Here is a 19,783-nt window from a genome sequence, read left to right as displayed (position 1 = left end):
CAAGGACAGTTCCTTAAGCTATTGGTGCTGAACTGATGAAAAAAAAAAAAAAAAAAAAAAAAAGGAACTACAGAATAAAAGCTGGTGCTTAAACTGTGTGTAGGATATTGAGTGAAACAAGTGCATCTGGGACCATGTACCATTTCCTTCAATGCTTTAAAAAAAAAAACTCATTTTGCTGGTAAAAGCAGCAAACTCTTTTGTAATCACAGACCTATAATAAACTACTGCACACACGTAGAGAGAAACAAGAGACTTCTTACCTTGCAGGTGTTATCAGAGATGCATCCATTTACCAGATTCACATTTTGTTCCTGTGGGAGGCTGTAGTTCTCAACCTGAAAAAACTCTATTTCATGGTTGTTCAGCTGGATGTCTTGCAAACAGCCTTTGAAGTAGCCTCCCCATGCATCAGTGCTGGCTGGGTTCGGATGCCCACCGATATACACTTCATAGCCAGCTAAAAGAGGTGTTCCTCCAAGGTGTCCCAGCTCCACGTATGTGTCTGATTGGTGGGCACCAATAATTCCTCCTTGGACAGACAGAGCTACCAAATGTCTTCTCCCATCAACTACATTTTCTGGAAATGTCACAGTATCTGTAGATAACATCTCTATCTTTAGCTTGCCATTTTTCAAATATATTGTGAGGCAAGGGTCTGTTCCATTGCTGATCTGCAATAGCAAACCATTAGGTTTCAAACTACGAATGAAAAAGGAGATATTGAAGTCAGCACCAAGGCTATCAGAAAGGATGAAAGAGGCAAAGCTGGTAGAATTCTCCAGGCCAAATGTTGCTGCTGGGCGCTCTAGAAGAGAAAAAGAAATGTGCATCAGCTCCATGACAAGGGCAATGCAGCTGCCACAGGGCACTGTAACCTCTGTGAATGAGACAAGACCTTTCTTCCCAACATTTTCAACATGTATTAGGGTAATTTTGCTTCCTCCCAACATAGGTCTAAAATTAGGATGCAGGTGAAAGTGTCCTTGCTTTCCCTGGAGGGGAAGAACTTAGAACACGCAAGTAGCAGAAGAGGGAAACGCAGATCTAGCAGAGACCTTGCCACCCAGCAGACTTAGTCAAGGACTTCTAAACCACCAAGTTGCTTTTGAAACTTGTAAATTTGGTAACAGCAGAACACCTTTGTACTTCGTACGTTTAGGCTCAGGAATTAAACAAAAATGGGCAATGTTAATATAAGCCTTGCAGGAACACAACAGTGCAAATGGGTGTGGTTTTAACTGCAAATTGTCACAGAGCTTCCTTTAACGCTATGTTATTTATAAAGCAATACATTCCCATTAACCCTAAAATCTCAAGCTCAGCTTTTTGTAGTTCAGCAACTTCCCTGCCCTCCTACAGTCACTTAGATCTGATACAAAGCGGAAGTCAGAGCCTCTGGCTCAACAAGGAATCATGTCTGCACCACGAATCCGACAGTCTTTCCTGCAGGAGCAAGTGACAGACAAGGGATCAATGAGAATTTTATTTACAGAGGCATTTGCTTTATTCCTCTCTCTGGTCAAGTAGAAAATACTGCTTCTGGAGTTAACATCAATGCTTATCTAGCATTGATGTTATCTAGCATTTTGAAGCCGCAGTTGACAGATGAGCTGGCAGATGTAAATCCCGTGGCACTTACCGTAGGAGCACGCAGGGCCTCCGTAAGGCCTGGAGCAGTCGCACCTGAACGTTGCCCAGAGGTCGATGCACAGCCCTCCGTGTGAGCAGGGCCCAGAGAGGCACCACTCCGTCCGCTCACAGCCCAGCTGCACCGGGGATGACTCGTTCACCGGGAGGTCCTCCGGCAGCACAGCTTCAGCATCCACCCACACGTCTTGCAGGCAGCCGACGAAGCCCTGCTGGCTGTGTGTGTTGCTGGCCATTGGATCCACAGCACCTCCGATATACACGCTGAGGAAGGCGTGCGGGATGGAAGCCGTGCCGTGAGGGACAGAAGAGCTCCGCAGGCAGACGCCTGCTTCACAAGAGTCATGCCAGAGCTTCAGCTGCACAGTGCTCTGCAAAACAACTTCGACTTTATGCCAATGGCCATCATCAACTCTCAGCCCCTCCAGGAGCAGCAGGTACCCAACATCCTCCCTCTTCAGTCCCACATGCAGAATGCCATCAAAGAGCTCCAGGAACAAGTATTCAGCTTCATGGCCTCTGTAAAAAAGGATGGCGCTGGGCAAGGTGGTTCGGAACCGGAGGGACACACTGGCAAGCTGATCTCCTGCTATCTCCCTCCTGCTCTGATTGTTCACGGGCAGCTCAATGAGGAGATACCCTCTGGAAGCAAAGGAAAACGTTGTTGGTGTTGAGCATGTGGCATCAGAGAAACCAGGCTGGCACTGGCACAGGTGGCCGTGGCTCTCAGCTTGGTAGGTGGGGATGCACAAGGCCTCATTTTGGCAGTCATGTGTCTGGCACCCAGTGAGCTTGACAGAGCAGTTCTTCCCTCCCCATACAATGCCATCCTGGCTAGGGGCACAGTGGCAGGTATAGTCAGCAATGCCATCCTCACAGACAGCTCCATTCTTGCAGGGACCCTCCTCACACTCATTGATGTTAACAGCACATTCCACACCTGCGAAAGAGATTTAGAAACGGGATCTCACTGCAGGGGATTGTGACTCCCTTCCCCTGAGCAAGCCGGCGAGGCACAGACCGCCCTCCCCAGCACTGCCAGGCCCTGAGCTCTTCTCTTCAGGAAGCCACGAGAAGCCCTAGGGCTGCCAGTGAGAAGTGCCTGCACTCACCAGAGAGGCCTACCATTAACATACAAGCAACAGAGATGATTCTGTGCTGCCCTTCCAGGTGCTGCGAAGAGGGTGCTGTCTGCAGAGCTTCAGCCAGTCAGCCTGCCTCATCTAACAGCCCCACTGCCCTCTCCCAGAGGATCTTAGACACCACAGCTGATCAGCACGGAGAGCAAGCAGAGGATATTAAAGGGAAAAGACAGCACAGACAATGATTTTATGCCTTTCATACACAGGTTTGGTACATTTAGATTCACATTAAGTCTACAGATCTGACTGGAGCATGTTCTGGGCACCATTGTTGCAGACAGCATCAAACTGGATCACCAGCCAAGGAAGTTATTGGCAAGCCTCAGTTAAGAAAATTCAAATTCCATACTTCGGAAAACAATCCCAGACAACCCTCCAGTTGTAAAACATTCACAAAACTCAGGTCATTACCAAACAACAAACAAAACATGCTCCACAGGCACTTAGTCATACTCGCACCGAAGCTGATTTCAGTTTTATCCAGTCCTGCAGAAGTGAACTGGGTAAAAAGCACTGCAGTGCAGTTAGCACGTCTCCTCGAGGCACATGGATCCCAACAGGGCTGAAGTAAATTACAAGCCATTACACTCAAATCTGGTTAATGAAAATCAGCTGTCATTTTCCTGAGCATCTCCAGACTGACAGAAGAGCCCTCCTGAACCAGTTCACTGTTTATCTGGCCCATAACATCGGTTTTCACTAATCTTCAGAGACAGTCACACAGATAAGCCAAGCATGGATTATCCTGATCTAATAGTATTACACACAGAATCTACCCAGCAAGCAGAATGAGGACAGCAGAAAGAAAAAGAAGGAATTCACGCACAAAGGAGAGGAATCAAAACACAAAAGACATTTGTAAAGAAAAGCCACTAGCCAGAATGGGCATGTCAAAGAGATTAGAGAGTTGCCTGAGGGAAAAAGAGATGAGGGGAGATGGTGCAGTAGAAGTACTGGAGCTGGACTTGATGAAATGTGAAAAAAGAAATTTTAAAAGATACGAAGCTTCTTGAACCTGTATGCTGATGTTGGGAACCACCTCTCACGCCAACAATGACAGTCCTGCACAAACCCTTGCAACCCCACTGCCTGACCAGCTTACTCCTTTCAGAGCAAGCGTTTGGCTGCTGTTGGCACTGCAATTTGTGCAGATAGGTAAAAGCTCAGCACCAGCTCCAAAGTGTTCTTTTGTATCAGTGTAAGGCCGTAACACCTATCATGCTCTGTGAAGCATTGAAACAGAACAGGGAGGCTCTGGTAATTCTGCTCTTCCAGCTGTGCTGGAGCTGTTCCGTCACCAACATTACCTCAGATTGCTCTAGGACGTGGCTGCACCTCTCTTCCTAACCTAGAAGAGAACTACTGTGCATGGTGACTGTACAAAAGCATGGAATTTGGCCAGTAATGTCTGCCTTGAAGGGGAGCTCAGCTGATGGATAGAGTCAGAGTTGTTAATACCACCTCAGCACAGCCTTTTTTCCCCAGCAATTAGTGCTCAGCATACAGACCCTGGGGTATGATCTTAACTGGCGAGAAAATTCTTGAGGAAACCGAGACAGTCAAGGAAGAAGTAAGAGAATAATCGAGATCCTGGAACATTATGGCCACACTGAAGGAAATGTGTTGGAATTACTACAACATACAGGATGTCTTTAGGCCTGGAGGATCCCAGGGTGGGAGAAGAGGGGAAGAACTGAGCTGAATTCAGAAAAAACAGCAGAGCAGTAGAATTACAGAGAGTGGGTTTCCTGACTTATCAGTGGATTGAAGGACTCTCCAAGCTGCAAGAGGAGGATTTGCGGTTGGACTTAGGGGGAGAGGCTGTCAAATGTACTGGAGAGGCAGTTAGGTCGAGCGCAGTCCCGAGTGCTTGACGTGCCGCCCATTTGAGATCAGAGCTGTTAAAATTTACCAGGGCAAAGAGAAGAAAAGAGACTGAGTAACAAAAGCAGAGACGCCACAAATTTTTGCCTTTCTGTGAAGGCCGGGCAGGCAGGCAGGTGCCAGCTGGCAGCAGGAGAGAGCCCCAGTGTCCCCCGTTCCCCTCCCAGCCTGACCGTGTCTCCTCTGGCCATGCTCTGCCCACGGAGCAGCAGCAGAACTCCTGCCTGTGCTGCTTCCCAGGCTCCCAGCTGACACCTGTGGGTGAGCGCTTCACACCAGGTGGCAAATTAGTCCCCATGGGGAATGCACAACCCCGGGCTGGTGGCTAATTAAACACCGAGCTCCCATGGGATGCAGCTGGTTTGATTTCTCGATTATTTGTTGGAAATGGGTGAAAAGAATGAGCTGGCACTTCAGGTCTCTACACGCTGCTGTCTAACCTCACAGCTCACAAGCAGGCAAAGGAAACATCTAGCAGCAGAGCAAAGGGCAGCTTTTCCTAGAGAAGCCAAAAACAAGCGTTGTCTTTCTTGCTGCCATTCTTCCTGCCTGCAAACAGCCAGCCTTCAGAGCACTAAGGCAGAAGGAAAAGGCCTCTAAAACAACACAAGATATTCTGCCTCTCCTAGAAGCCGGTGCAGCATCAGCCTTGAGTTTGAAGCAGTTTTTAAAACAAACTGGGAACAGAGGAGACAGCACCAGAGTTCTCCAAATCTGGCTAACAACAGATTTTTCCTGGAAGCTGCCGTGAGCCCTTGCTTAGCAGTTAGCCCAGTGCTGCTTCCCTGGCTTGTTATGTGCCTTGTGATGATCAAACCCTTCGTCAGCCAGCTTTCTTGCCCTCTCTTCTCCTCTATTATCGCCAATGATTTTTGTCAAATTTGTTTGAAGATCACCAGTTTGTCAAATTCTTCAGTTACACCACAGTAAGACAGAAGGGGATTTCTACTGCGTATTGCTTCCTAGGTGCTAGTTTCATCTCAGCAGAGGGGTCTGTAGTTTTGGGTTTGGCTGCAGAGTACCGAGTGTAAATGAAGAAAGGGATTCCAGCAAAGTAAAGGAACTTTCCCTACTTCAGGAAAAAAACAAGATTTTGAAAAAGGAAGTTTAAAACTAATTTGCTTCTCTAAGGAAAGCTTAAACATCTTTTTCTAAGTATATATTAAAAACAATTTACTCTTACCAAGTCTTTTATGTACTATTTACATTTCTTAGCTCAAATGTTTTCTATTGTTCTTACTCTTGATAGTAAGAACAAATAATGCTGCCAATGTGATTCATTATATCATTAGATTTTAAAATATGTAATGAGTTTCTTATAAAGACTAAAAAATGCAGATTAGTGGAATTCGTTATCTGAAAAATGAGACAAGTGTTAGTTAAAAGGCTGCTGCCTGGAGACAATTATTTTCAAACAGTCCAGCTAATTTAGCAGCATTCAAGCTAACAGTCCCAGTAACCACAGGGGCTGGGTCAGAAACATACAGCCACAAGTTGATGAGCTTTAACAGTCCGCATTATTTTCAAATAGGAATCTATTCTCTAAATTCCAAAGTGTTACTGATGTGGTAAGAACGGTCTTGTTCCATAGCTGTGTTCTGCAAATCCGAGTGTTCAGTACTCTCTGACTGAAGGTCAGGATTTACTGGTTGCTATCAGTAAGCAGAGATTCATTGAAGTGTGTGACTCCTGCAGTATGCTCAACAGATACATAAATTAAAAGAAAAAAAACGCATAAACAGAAAGATTCTAATTTATCTGCCACGTGCCAAAAAAACTGAAGGATGAGGACTATTCATGGGCCCAGCTCTTGAAACATGCGAGTTCAGCAGGGCTTCCCAGCCAGCGTTGGTGTGCCCTCTCCCCATAAGACAACTGAATTCCTCGCAACCTTTCCCTGGTGCATCCTAATTAGGGTTTGTATTATGACCAAAAGAAAAATGGGGGGGAGGAAGGGAGAGGTGGGAGGAGAGAGAGAATTAGCAGCACCAAACAGACCCAGCCACAATTATATTTGCACAATTACTGCCATTTCCATGGCAACTCGCTGATTTGACCTCTCTCCCACCGTGCACTACTGCTCAAGGAGAGAGTGGGGGAGGAGATGGAGAAGTGCACAGGGCAGCAGAGGGTTTGTCCCCTGACTTAAAACAAAAACTACTTCTCAATAGAAGAGTTTAAAAATCATTAAAAGAAAAAGGGAAATCGCAAAACGATTCTCTGCAAAGCAAATGTAATGTTTCAGAGAACGAGCACAAGACACCGGCGTGTTCGCAAAGGACACCTGAGCACAACCCAGGGACCCGTGCCTCAGAACAACTCCCCGACTGACTGCTGCAGGCTCCCGGCTTTCCGAACAAGTCAGAATCGTAGTGCAGATGCTCCTACAGGAGCATGCTGGCTGCTCTGCATTTATCTTGAGGCAACGAGGAAATTCCTGGCCCTAAAGTTTCCAAAACAAAACTTTAGGTCTCTTCAAAATAAAAACATTCTGCCTTCCTAGTGAATTCAGTCCTTCGCACGCCTCCAGCTACCACTACGCACACGACCAGCCCCCTGCCCTGGGCAGGCACACAAGCATTCAGGACACACTGCAATTACTGTACAGAGCTCGTTACCTGCTAGCAGAAAAATTCCCTTCAGGATCACGCCAATCAGCACAGATTTCATGGCCGGCTCCTTGTGGACATTTGTGACAGTAAAGGAAGAAAAGTGGGGGTGAACGGGGGTGGGGAATGGCAAAAAGGCTGCACTGGAACGGCAGGACGTGTGTGAGCTCCCCGATGCCAGTCAGACAAAAAGGGATTGGAGATGGAACCGGCCAATATAGCAGAGACCTGCGCCGCAGCGAGATCTAATCCAGCCTTGCTCTAAACCTCCCCAGCTGGCCTCTGTCAGTGCTGACACGAAGAATGTGTATGGCAGGGGGTGCGCGCTGCATTACACTAATACCCTGCAGTGCCCGCAGCATTAGCGCCAGCAGCAGAGAGTCAGGAGACAATCTCCTGCCCTCACCACCCCTCAGGTGAATCTGCCAAGTTCCATCATCAAGGCCAAAGTACGGCTTTTCCTTTTAACAGGCTAAGACCAAAAGCTGCGTTTCCATCCCCAAACCACACGATATGAGGAGTTCCAAAGGCAGCGCGCAGCCTCTGCTCTGCAGTGCTTTCATTGCCAGGACCAGGGGACCAACACTTTGTGCAGTTTTCTCCCTCCATCTGCCCCTTTCTGTGTGTCTGTGTGCACAAACATTTCCACTGGACAACAGTCACAAAGACAAGTCTCAAGGTTTAACTACCACAATCTGTGTCTCTGAAATCGAATGGAATAGAAGGAAATTCCCTGCTCCATGCTGAGTGCACCAGCTCAACCATGGGACTGCAGAATCAAAGCTCGCTCTCTCCATTAGCAACCTTATCAAATCAGATGTTGCAATTTCATTTTTTCCTCTGTGGATCTGGTTTTGGAAAAAAAAAAAAAAAAAAAAAAAAAGTGGCTATTCTGACACTGTAAAGTTTCTAGAAGAGGAACTGCACTTCCATGTTGTGAGGAACATGGAGAAGGTTGTTATTTCTGTGAAGAGATGTTATCTGGGAGCTTCTCCCCAAACTTCAGGATTCTGTTAGTATCAATTTCAGGTCCAAACAAACACAAGCTCCCAGAAATCAGAGTATTAGCAGTATGACTTTGCGGTATTAAAAGAAAGCATTCCAAGAACTCTGGCTGTTTGTTTACTTTCTTCTGAGTGAGCTCAGTCCAAACATACCAGTCAATTTCATACATATTTTAAGTGGGAGGGATATGGTGAGTATTTGTTTGGAGTTAAAACTTCCCAGATAGTCACAGCTGGTTGTATGTATGCATCGTCCTATCCCAGCCCCAATTTTAAATGCTATTTATAACAGCTAGGATGACCCTTCTGTTCCTGTTCAAGAGAAAACAAGAGTGGTGCTTGTTCAACTGTGCTCATTCAACTGTCCACTGCAACAATAAAGTATAACAGTGTGAAGACTGGAGAACATTACTCCTCTTCAGGAAGATCCACGTTTTGATTTCTGTACACGCACAGGTATGCATTTACATACACACACAGCCTCTGTACACTGCTGATTGGAAATACAGATATTTAACTCATCCGTGTAGCACAAGGCAGCACAGATTCTGACCCCCTACTTGTCACTACATCTTTCTAGATTCATTACATTAAATATTGCTAATTACAGTCTGCAGTTGCTTCTATTCCCGGGGTCAGCTTAAGGATATGTACAGACTAGGTTCTGTTAGAGACATATCACGAGGATGGGAAAATCCACTGTCATGAAAATTCTAAATAGTACAATGATATGGAAGATAAAATACTTAAATACGATGTCTTCCAAACCAGCTTATAATGTTCTTTGAAACAGAAAGATTCTAAAGAAATTAAAGGATCAGGTGATATGTTTTCTAGATGTTTTAATTCCCCATTCTTACACGCTGGCAGTTGTAAGAGTTACAAGATTAAGTCACGCAGTTTAAATTCAGAGAATTATTTTGTACCTAATCATTTGTAAAAATTCTTGAGGAAGGTCAAAATAACGTTAAATATTTCAGAGGGTTTTTAACAGAAAAATGACAGAAAGTGGAATGTGATAGATAGAAATTTCCAGTTTTCACACGTCTTCCTTCTGCTCAAGCAATTGAAATGTTTTAAAAATAGCCAAATTCTACCTAAGTGGTAACATGTTGCAGGTTAAAAGTCAGTTCTCTTTCCAAGCAGAGGCACCAGTCTTTCTTTTTGTCCTGGCCTAAACTATTGTATACGATATACATGATGGACTGAAATTATTCCTACATGTAAATAACTAATTTTGTCTTTTTTTTTTCCTAAAAGATTGACGTTTCCTAGTATGCTTTTTCTCTTGGCCACAACTGACATAATTTCCAAGACTATGCAAGACTCTTCCTCCTTCTCACTTCATTTAATACCCATGAAATCTTTTAATTCACACTTCTTACATCCTCTCAGGGCACATCCTCTATAAAGCACAAACTAATGCGCTGGACTGACTCTTCAGGACCTATTACATACTTCTCCCAAGAACGAGGCACTGCTTCTGTGACAACCACATTTCAGAGAAAGAACTTTCTCATCTCCCTCCAATGCTGTAGCCTAAGACAGCACTGAGGCAGTTAATTTTCAAAGAATGAATTTCTCCTGACTTGCATTGTTATCCCAACACCCCCCAAATTCTTCAGATTGAAGGAAAAAAATGCCGAAAGAACCTCCTGCCGCCCCAAGAAAGCATTCCTCAGAGTAGCAAGTTCACTTTAATCAGTGGAGGCAGCTTAAACCCAAGTTCATGGCAGATCTAAGCTGCCACAGAAATGTGTTTGGAGCAGAAACGTTATGGGAAGCTTCACAAAGTTGTTCTGTGATCCTAATATGAAGTAATAAGCTGTTTACCCAGCATGACTGTACTGAGATTAATTGACAAAGGAGGGGAGATTAATTGCTATTATTTCCCTGTCAGCTTCACTCCTCCACATGCACTTGCTGATCTCACAGAGGCTGCTCCCAGCCTTTCACTATGTTAACGTGTCAGAACTACCTCAGCTGAAACAAAGTCCTTCACCAAAAGTAATATCCAGAAGAGCAACCTGCTTCTAATCCCCTTCAAGTACTAATGAACCCAAATTTGATGCACCAGAATGAACTCCAGCACTCCTTTGCTCACCATCCTGTTCCTGTCAGCTTTTCTGCCTATGAGCATGCTAAGAATTGGAAAGGATTAAACAGATCAGTCTGGCAAGGCAAAATGAAATTCTGAACACTCTGAGGGGTACTGGGGCACTGCAGGAAGAAAAGGGAATAGGGCACGTACGTGAGAGGGAATTTTGACAAGTAAGATGAACGTTAAGCCATCACTTTGGACAAGATCTCAGTTCATGAGTGTAGCACGGTAACTACCCAAGAAGTAGCAATGCAGAGTTTAGGTAAACACCTATTTTCAAAAGCCTCACCTAAAAAAAGCATTTTTTTTCTTGGCCTAACCTACATCAGGAATCCAAAGCAAACCACATACACCACAAAACCATACAAAGAACTCAGCCCACTAACAGAATGCGGTAACTACGAGTGGACTTGAGATTCTGAGAGTGAAAGCCCCTGTGTAATGGGGAAACAACTGTCCAGGAAACAACTGGACAGACTTACTCCTACACAGCTCAACCATTATGACTAGAGAGGGAAAACAGGAAACTCTCCCATGTAATAAGGACCTAAGACCCTGGAATGCTGCTACCTGCTATTCCAAGAAGTTAAAAACTTCTTTACTCAGGTTGGAAATTTTTCTTTTTTCCCCACGAGATGGCAGCCTAAGAACACCACGGAAAGGTTACATCCACATCAACGATGCACAAATGGAAGATTGGTGCTAGGGGCCACCTTCTACCTTCTTATAAACTTTCTTATAAACTATTTTGGTGTTAAATTGTTAAAAACAGAGAGTATATATAGAATCTGAAGATGAAGACGACTGAGAACAACTATTCTAAACTGAGATGAGGTTTAGTATCAGTCAGCAGCGCACCTTCCCAACAAAGCTGATGTGCAGTACTCACTATCCCCTGGTTTCTCAGCTAGAAAACAGAGACCCATTAGGGTCAGGAAGGGCATTTGCGTAAGAATCCAGACTCCCCACTCCCTTGTAAACAGAGGAGGCTTCATTTGCTCACATCACAAAGACCTTTTGACCTCCTAACATTGCAAATTACTGCCTTCAACCCCAAATCCCTGGCTGTTATTATCCAGGGGTGTTAGGGAATAGATATGTTTTACAGATGTTTTATGTGTTGGTGGATCCAACCTGCTACGATCAGTAGCTTGTGACATCCAGAGTTTTAAGTGCCTCTTTTTTTTTTTTCCATTTATATTTTTTTATTTGAAAGTGTTTTTTGTTCACATTCATCATGCATATATACAAAAAAAATAGTTCTCCTGGTGAATTTTCACTCCAGGGTACAGGCCTGCTAGATGTAAGAGTCTAAGAGTCTTAGACTCTTCTACATAGTTGATGTTCTCTCTCAAAATCTAGTCCATAGTCTAATCTACTTGCTTGACCAAAATCACATGATTTTCTCATGGCATTTGAGCCCTGAACTGCAGAATTCCCTCTGCACAACTACTGAGCCCTCCACAATTTATCTCAGTCCTGCTTAGCAGCCTGGGCTACCCAAGGCTGGAGTCCAGTCCTGCAGCCAGGCAGTAATACAGCGACTCAGCATTAAACAGACTGACCTGATTCCAGCCACCCGCCTTCGCCAGCATTACCTGAATAACCTGGTAGGCAACGGCAAAGAAAGCCATCAACAAGGTCCATGCAGTGCCCTCCATTCTGACACGGCTGGGACTCACACTCGTCAATGTTCGTAAAGCAGGTCTCCCCTTTGAAGTGAAAACACAAACACCCATCTTGAGTGCACACATGCATCAGTGAAGGAGACGATATGAATGACACATAACGTTTTGCAGCTCTTTTTGTCACCTCAAAAGGCAGAAGAATTCCTTGAACTATAGCGTGTCTCTGCAGACACTCTGGCTAATAGATACCATCATTGAAACAATTCTGAAAAATGAAGTAAGGAAAGGTTGAGTGATTTGCCAGTGTCATGAAAGGGAGCGGGGCAGGATCAGAACTTCTGAACCATTTCCCTCTGCACAACTGTGGACCATACTCATTTTTTTCTTTAAAAAAGAATGAACTATTATTGCTAGCTCCTCTTTCCAGGGAATTTCCACAGCTCTTAAATCCATGTTTTAGAGTTATTTATAAACCAGGGAAATGGTGGGTAGTATTTCAGTTGAACATCATTTCTATCTACTCAAACCACAGGTGCAGTGAGGATGCAACATGTACTGCATAGTTCACCTGCAAAGCCTGGCTGGCACCAACACTGGAAACCAGCTGCTTGGCTATAGCTGAAATCACTGGGGAAGTCAGGTCGTGTTCCATAGTAGGACTGGTTGGATCGTTCGAGGCATACACCTCCGTTGTAACAGGGATCTGCTGCACATTCATCCACGTCCTCTTCACAGTGCTGTCCTGTGTAACCTGCCAGGAGACAGTGTAAACATCACGTACCACTTCACTAGAAGTGGTCACCCAATTACTGTGGTTGCCTTGAAAGTGAGAATAAAAGCCAAATGACCCTGCGGCTCATCAAGTAGGGAGTCTCAGAGTCCTCCAGTTTCTTCAGTATGTCAAAGGCAAGAGCCAGATAGCCAATTTGCAGAGAACTATTAATTATAAAATAAACATATGATGGGAAAAGGCAGAAAAGAGGCGAAGGGAAATTTTATGGTTGAGAATCAGTGTGCCTTTCTCAACAAAGGGATCGATTAGAACCTGGAATGAACTGTAAAGACAAGTGGTGGCAGCCTCACTGTTTTGGATAATCAAAAAAACAATCATGCTGGACCATGCAGTACAATTGTTCGTTCCTTTCTTTGTCAACAGGACAATTTATAATGCCCTCTCCATTGCAATGTGCCTACATGCTGGCATAACAGAATAGATTTCTAACCTACCTGGCCAACAGGCACAGCTGTAGTTCTTGATTCCTTCAACACACGTGGCATTGTTCAGACAGGGCTCAGAGGCACACTCCAGGATATCCAACTCACAGTGGTCCCCTTCAAAGCCTGTGTCACTGCAGTCACACTGGTAGCTGTGGGGCAACAAAACAGCAATGCAGAAGGCTCTTCATTTCGCTGCTGAGTCCCATGTGAGAAAAGAGCAAATGAAGCTGGAGTTCGTCCTCAAACCCACTTGTGGGGCAGAGGAAAAAGACATTTCCATCCACACAAACAGGCCATGCTAATGAGAGAGCAGACCAACCCCAGCAGTCTGGGAGCTCACAATGTCTGTGAAAAGGCAGATTCACACACACACAGGTATGTTCTCAGCAGCTGCTTTTGCTGATCAAGACCTGTAAATCACTTCCCTTTGCATCTGATATGTCAGCTGGAAGCAATAACAGGAGCCATCTTCTACCTTTCTTTGAGCATCCTAGGAGTTTTGCTACTGGTAGGGGTCCTCTCACATATTGCTATTAATCACTCTCAGGTACTGCCACTGGAACCACTGGGAGGTATGAAAGACTAAATCCAATTCTCCCAGTGGATGTCTACTCTAATTTGACAGGCTCCACTAAGCAGAACTTTAGATCAGTACCAGTATCTGACTGTCCAAACACTGATTTCTCACCTGTTAATGAGGTCATGGCATGTCCCGTTGTGCTGGCATGGCTGGCTCTCACACTCGTTGATGTCCACCTCACACTGGATTCCTCGGTAACCGGGTGCACAGGTGCAGGTGTAGAACCCAACGTGATCTATGCACGAGGCCCCATTCTGGCAAGGGTATGAAGCACATTCATCTATTTCAGCATCACAGTTTATACCTTGGTTACAAAAGAGAGAAATAACTGTGTTAAAAATCCAGCTAAGCATATCTGTGCTGCCTCCACTTCTGAGCTGGAAACACTAAAGCCATCAATCCTAAGGTTACCAACTCTAACTGGTTATCATAATGATCTTTTCTAATTTTGCCATAAGAACATTGGGAGCTTATGAACAATATGCGATTCTTACAAATTAAGGACCTTTAATTTTTACTTAGAAACAAAATTGTTTTGTTTAGGATTTTGGATTTCAGTCTTACAACAAAACTAAGAAAAGTTTCCAGAATTTATGAAGGTTTTGTTTCTTTCATTCAGATTCATTGAAGTAGTCAATCAATCAGCACTTCACAAATGACATCCATTTGCTGAATAAGCCATAAAATCTTGATCTTACTTGCATGCACTCCTTAAAAATCTAAGGACAGCTGTTTTGGCTGGGGATCCTTTTGGGGGAGGGAGGACAGGGATGAGAAAAGAAGAATCTCACTGCTAGTTAGCATTATTTAAACTTCTATATATGATATAACCCTTACACTTTTAGTTAGACATGGTACTCTTCACTTGTGTTGCGCTGCTATTTACCAGATCCAGTGTTCTACATCAGAGGCAGATGCATTTTGGGAATGGGAAAAGTGATCTCTACCTGCTTCTCCAAAACACTGTTCCATTTATTTAAATAATATTTGTAACTTGCTTTGAGATACCTGGGAAAAAAGCATTAAAGCAATGCAAAATGCTAATGGCAGCGATGCTAGGTAATAGTAAGCCATCATATTATGAAACATTACCAAAAATTAGGCATTAGCTGTTACTTGTGAAGAGTATTAAGTCAGGCATTTTTGGTCTAAAACCTCAGCTTTCACTGACAGAGTAAGACGTGCCATGCACACTGCTCTGCAGCAATCTTGCTGTACTGTATTCTATCACTTCAGGCTGTCTGTGGCCTGACATCACCTCCAAACATTAGTCATCGCAGTGGCACCTGCCAATCCATCTAATCTCTCCTGCTTGGTAAAGGCTAAAAACATGGACAAGGCCATCCTAATCCTCAGGAATGTGGGCCCCCTAAGCTGCTGTTTCAAACCTGTCAATACCCATACAAAACTTCCTTCACCCAAATTCCGGCTGAGAGCACCAGGAAACAACCTGCCTTGGCAGCCAGTGGTGGCAGAGCCTCTGAGTTCAGGATGAAGTACTAGGCTCGTACACAACATCAGAGTAACTCAGAGAATGAACTCCTCCAGCTACCTGGGTTATTTTATCACTTCCCTGGCAGGGGAATCCCACAATCCTTATTTGAAGATTCAGGAAAAGGTATGAAAGAAGCTGATTTGCAAAGAGTTTAATACTCAAAATCAGTGGTAACTGTAAGGCCTACAGAATTCTGCTTTTTTCCTCCCTTGGCTCTGTTCAGTTTTATCAGAGAGTGACTCAGCATCACTGACCGCATTCCTGATGTTGTAACTTCTCTTCATTCCACTGGTAATCAGCAGCATTCCTTCGCAGCAACCTAACTCTTGAATCACTTCAGTCTGTGTCAGTGAGGAAGGCTGAGAAAGTTCACGTGCTAAGTGGTACCAGGCAGCCATGGGCGCAGCACAGCCGCATTCCTCTCCGATAAGCAGGGCTAGAGAAAGGAGAACCCCCCCGCTGCCTCCCTCACAGATAACTCACAGGTGGAGATTACTCTCTGAGTCACCATTAGCACAGATGGACATAAAAGGGATACTTATGCCACATCCCAAAAACATTCTCCAGACATCAAAGAACTGGAAAAGAAATCTCCACCTAAAAGCCACTCTCTTCCAAAAAAGCCTACTCCCCTCAGACAAGTCCTGCAGGACAGGACAAAGAACTACAAGTCAGACTTAGTTATGCCTGTTGGGACTTAGTTATAACACTAAGCATATTCTTCCTGATACTAAATCTCTTTCCTTGTACATCTCCTGTAATTTCCTACTGAAGCTAATCACATCTCCTTGGTATCTAGCACTCCTGGCTCAGGCAGCGCCCCCACCTTCACTCTTATATCCGTGTCTCTCAACATCCACACCGTCCCTGGAAATCAAATTCTCAGCTACTGCCTGGGAGCCATGAAAACAAGCACCATGCCATCATTCACACACAGTACAAAACGCTCAAAAAATCTGAGTTGTGCGTCAAAGACTCAGCTGTAAAACAACAGCTTCTCAGGACAGCTCCTACCACGACCAGGCACGTTGTGGAGCACCACGAGCAGTGAGATGTAACCCAACCACCAGGCCAGTACACGAGCATGAAAGGTACCTGTGTAGCCAGGGATGCACTTGCACAAATAGTGATCCATCTCATTCAGGCAGGTGCCATTGTTTTTACAGGGCCGGGACGCACACTCGTTGATGTCTATTTCGCAGTTGTATCCTTGGAACCCAGGCACACAGAAACAGCTATACTCATTCACCCTGTCTCGGCAGATGGCTCCGTTCTGGCACGGGTTGGAGGCGCACTCATCAATGTTGTCTTTGCAGTGGGCCCCGGTGAAGCCAGGCTGGCAGATGCAGACATAGTCCCCAGGACCCTCAACACACGTCCCGTTATTTAGGCAGGGGTGGCTAGAGCACACAGAGCTTTCTGTTTGGCAGCCTTCTCCATCCAGTCCTGTTCGGCATTTACAGGTGTATCCATTTATACTATCTACGCATTCAAAACGAGGATCTTTACAGGGGTTGCTCTCGCACTCGTTAATATTAATGTCACAATCACTACCTGTAAAGCCAGGCATACAGATGCACTCGTATTCCAGGAGTCCTTCGGTCCTGTTGCAAACGCTGTGGGCAGGGCAATCATGTTTGATGCATGCATCATAGAGAATTTCACAGTTTGTGCCTGTGTAGGCTACAGGCTGCACGGGGCAGGTGCACTGATAACCCACTTCCAAATCCTTGCAGCTCCCTCCATTTTCACATGGGGATGATGAACAGCTGCTGTCATTTTCAGAGGATGAAGTTCCTGTTGAGAAAACGGACGCTGTATTAGTCGGCATTAAGTAGCCCTACAGAAGAAAGTCCTTCTGCTTATCACCACGTGCATCTCAGAGGGTGCCACCCTACAACCTTACACAGCAGGAAGTCTTCAGGTGTTAGGAGAAGAGCAGAGATGGATGAGGTTCATGCTGATGGCCCTAACTATCAATATCTGCAAATTTAATTCATATAAACAAGATTACACAGGTGCGTGATAGAGAGAACAACAAAAAAACATTCAATGTGTGTATTTGTCAATGGGGAATGGCGGAAGAATAGGGGGGATCCTCATTTCTTTTCCAAATGAAATTTTAAATACACTTTGTGAAATGATCTAACTGGTCAAAGGCCCAGGGAACAAAGCTAACTGCCTTGGTATTGGAGTTAGGATACATGCCCTGGACTCGATGACACAATGATATACTTGCAAAAGAAAAATAAGAATAGTACAAAGGGAGAAAGGCAATGCAGACAGTCCCCCCTCACAAAGATAGCAGTCATTAGCTTCCCATCCCACTGCAGCTTTCTGGTATCAGGCAGCTTCTGCTTTGGTTCCCATTACAGGATGCACAGGAGAGAAGCTGAGGGGCAGACCCCAGGCTGGTTCCCACATAGCTGTTACAAAGCATCTGACATGGAAGTAACTCTGCAAACAACTATACCGCAGGTGTTTTGGAAAAAACACTTCTCTCTTGGAAAAATCACTTCTTTTTGCATGCCATGCTCTGCCATTTTTGCTGTCGTGTGTGTACCTGCGTGCAGCCCGTGACAGGTCCCCAGCCACCGGCAGAGCACGTGCAGTTACTCAAACCAGGCCCGCAGAGCTCTCAGCACCGCAGCTCACTGCCCCCGGCCCTCGCCACGTTTCTGCCAGCACGGAGAGGTTTCGGTGCGCTGCGCTCCACGCTGAGGAAGTGCCGGGGTCACACAGCACCACCACCACCGCACCCCTTCTGGGCTGACCTTAGTCATTCTCTCATTCGTGCCATCACTACCCCAGCCCATTTTTGGTTCTGTTTGCCGTGCCCTGGTGCACCTCCTACACAGCCAGCAGTTAATCTGCATCAGTGGCTTTCTGTCAGCTCCCGGCCCCATCAGCTCCCCGGTCCCTTTGTGCACGAAGGTGGAGGCATCCGGCTTTAGGGCCTGAAAGGGATTTAGAGGAGACTTTGGTTTACAAAAGCCTGCCCCTACCCTGACCTCCCCCTAATTCCTCCCACCGAAGGACTGTAGTGTTTCTAAGTCTTCTTTTAAGAGGCAGTGCCGATGGGGGAGGGAGGGTGCTCAGGGATTTAGCCGGGCCCCTTCCCCTCCTTCCCAGCATCATCCCCCCCGCCCAGCCTCCCCTTCCTCTCCCATGTGATGCCGGGGATTGCTGCTGAGCGTGCACTGTCCAGCAGGCTCATTATTCTGCCGTGAACCCTTTTATTCTCAGATTCCCAGTCAGGCAGAAAACAAGGATGACGGAATCTGCCTGGAATCCCTGTAGCAATTAGAGTGGGAGCCCAGGAAACCATTCCCAAAAGCTTTCCTAGGCAGGAGATCCGAGCCTTTGTACGCTTAATGAGGAGCCAGGCCCAGCCCGTGCCTTCCAGAGGCCAGGAGCCTGTGACAAAAAGAGCCCAAGCCCACTGCGTGCTCAGGACAATTTCTCTGGTTTGCAGCACAGGAATTGACATTTCCACAGTCACCCCAGCACTGCCAGCGTAGACTGGCTGCAGTCACTGCAAGGACTACGTGCACTGTTCTGTTCCCATCATAAGCAGACTGGCTACATGTTTCTTGCAAATAAAGTTAAATAGCAAATTCCTTCGACATTTCCTGTCGTCTCCAAAGCCCTTTCACAGCACACGTACCTCTCGGTCCCCCCTCTGATTTGGTTCATCACACAGCTGCAGTGCTCGCTCACCTGGGTTAGCCGCTAAAGCCTGTCCATAGCACCAGAACTGGGTGAGAACTGCACGTCCCCACCTGTGCACACTTGGAGATAAAACAGGGCCAAAGAAATACCAAGTCCAGCAAACATGAAGCTTCACTAAAAAGTCCAAAGGCCCTCCTTGGCTTACCAAAAAAAGGCAGAAGAGAGGGAGAATCCCAACTCCTCTGCAGTCACTATGGTTGTGAACAGCAGCGGCAGCTACCTTGCTATGTGTACTCACAACCAGCTGTATCTTCACGTCAGTTACGTGCAGGATTGCAGAGAGACAGGTTCACTGCACTGTTACTGGATTACCTTTAGCTACTTGTGACCAAATGTTTCCTGAGTTACGTCTAACAGTGGTGACTTCAGCAGGACCTTACTCTGCAGAGAAACACTGCCTTTTTGGATTTGTTATTAATGAACGCTCTGTGTTGTCGCATTGCTCCAAAGCTTCTGATTCCATCTGTCAGGGGTCTCCATGGTTAGCAAAAAAAAATTCTGCTTTCTGGATTTAATCTTCTAATTGTAAATTTAAAACATTCGTGGCCTCAGGCAGAAAAGGCAGCTGGATGCACTGAGTGCTGAGCCAAGTTGAAAGTAAAAACCCTCTTCACTACTTGATCTTTCTAACTAGTCTCAGCTCGGGCTGAATACGGCAGTGGTCATTAAAGCACCGTTGCACCTTTGGAATTTAATATCAAACAGGTAATTAGTAAAGGCTCCTTTCCACTCCACTTTAG

At 45.5% G+C, this 19,783-nt stretch overlaps 1 protein-coding gene across 5 annotated transcripts in view; it reads right to left on the bottom strand.

The window, feature by feature from the left end:
• CRB2 (crumbs cell polarity complex component 2) overlaps window positions 1-19,783 on the bottom strand; it is a 65,849-nt gene that overhangs the window by 11,948 nt on the left and 34,118 nt on the right. For 4 of the 5 annotated variants that reach the window (XM_072025256.1, XM_072025255.1, XM_005024458.6 and 1 more), the window contains exons 2-8: window positions 16,407-17,108; window positions 13,925-14,120; window positions 13,246-13,385; window positions 12,587-12,769; window positions 11,989-12,102; window positions 1,643-2,590; window positions 264-808 (exon numbers count right to left, since the gene is read on the bottom strand). In XM_072025256.1, coding sequence (XP_071881357.1) covers window positions 264-808; window positions 1,643-2,590; window positions 11,989-12,102; window positions 12,587-12,769; window positions 13,246-13,385; window positions 13,925-14,120; window positions 16,407-16,881 — 2,601 coding nt within the window. In that variant the 5' untranslated portion in view covers window positions 16,882-17,108. The remainder of the gene's footprint in view (window positions 1-263; window positions 809-1,642; window positions 2,591-11,988; window positions 12,103-12,586; window positions 12,770-13,245; window positions 13,386-13,924; window positions 14,121-16,406; window positions 17,109-19,783) is intronic. The other variant, XM_005024459.6, reaches the window with a different exon arrangement.

Source organism: Anas platyrhynchos, chromosome 18 (assembly GCF_047663525.1).
Source record: "Anas platyrhynchos isolate ZD024472 breed Pekin duck chromosome 18, IASCAAS_PekinDuck_T2T, whole genome shotgun sequence".
Taxonomy (NCBI): domain Eukaryota; kingdom Metazoa; phylum Chordata; class Aves; order Anseriformes; family Anatidae; genus Anas; species Anas platyrhynchos.
The sequence above is the reverse complement of the archived record's forward strand: the minus strand, read 5'-3'. Positions and strand labels throughout refer to the sequence as shown.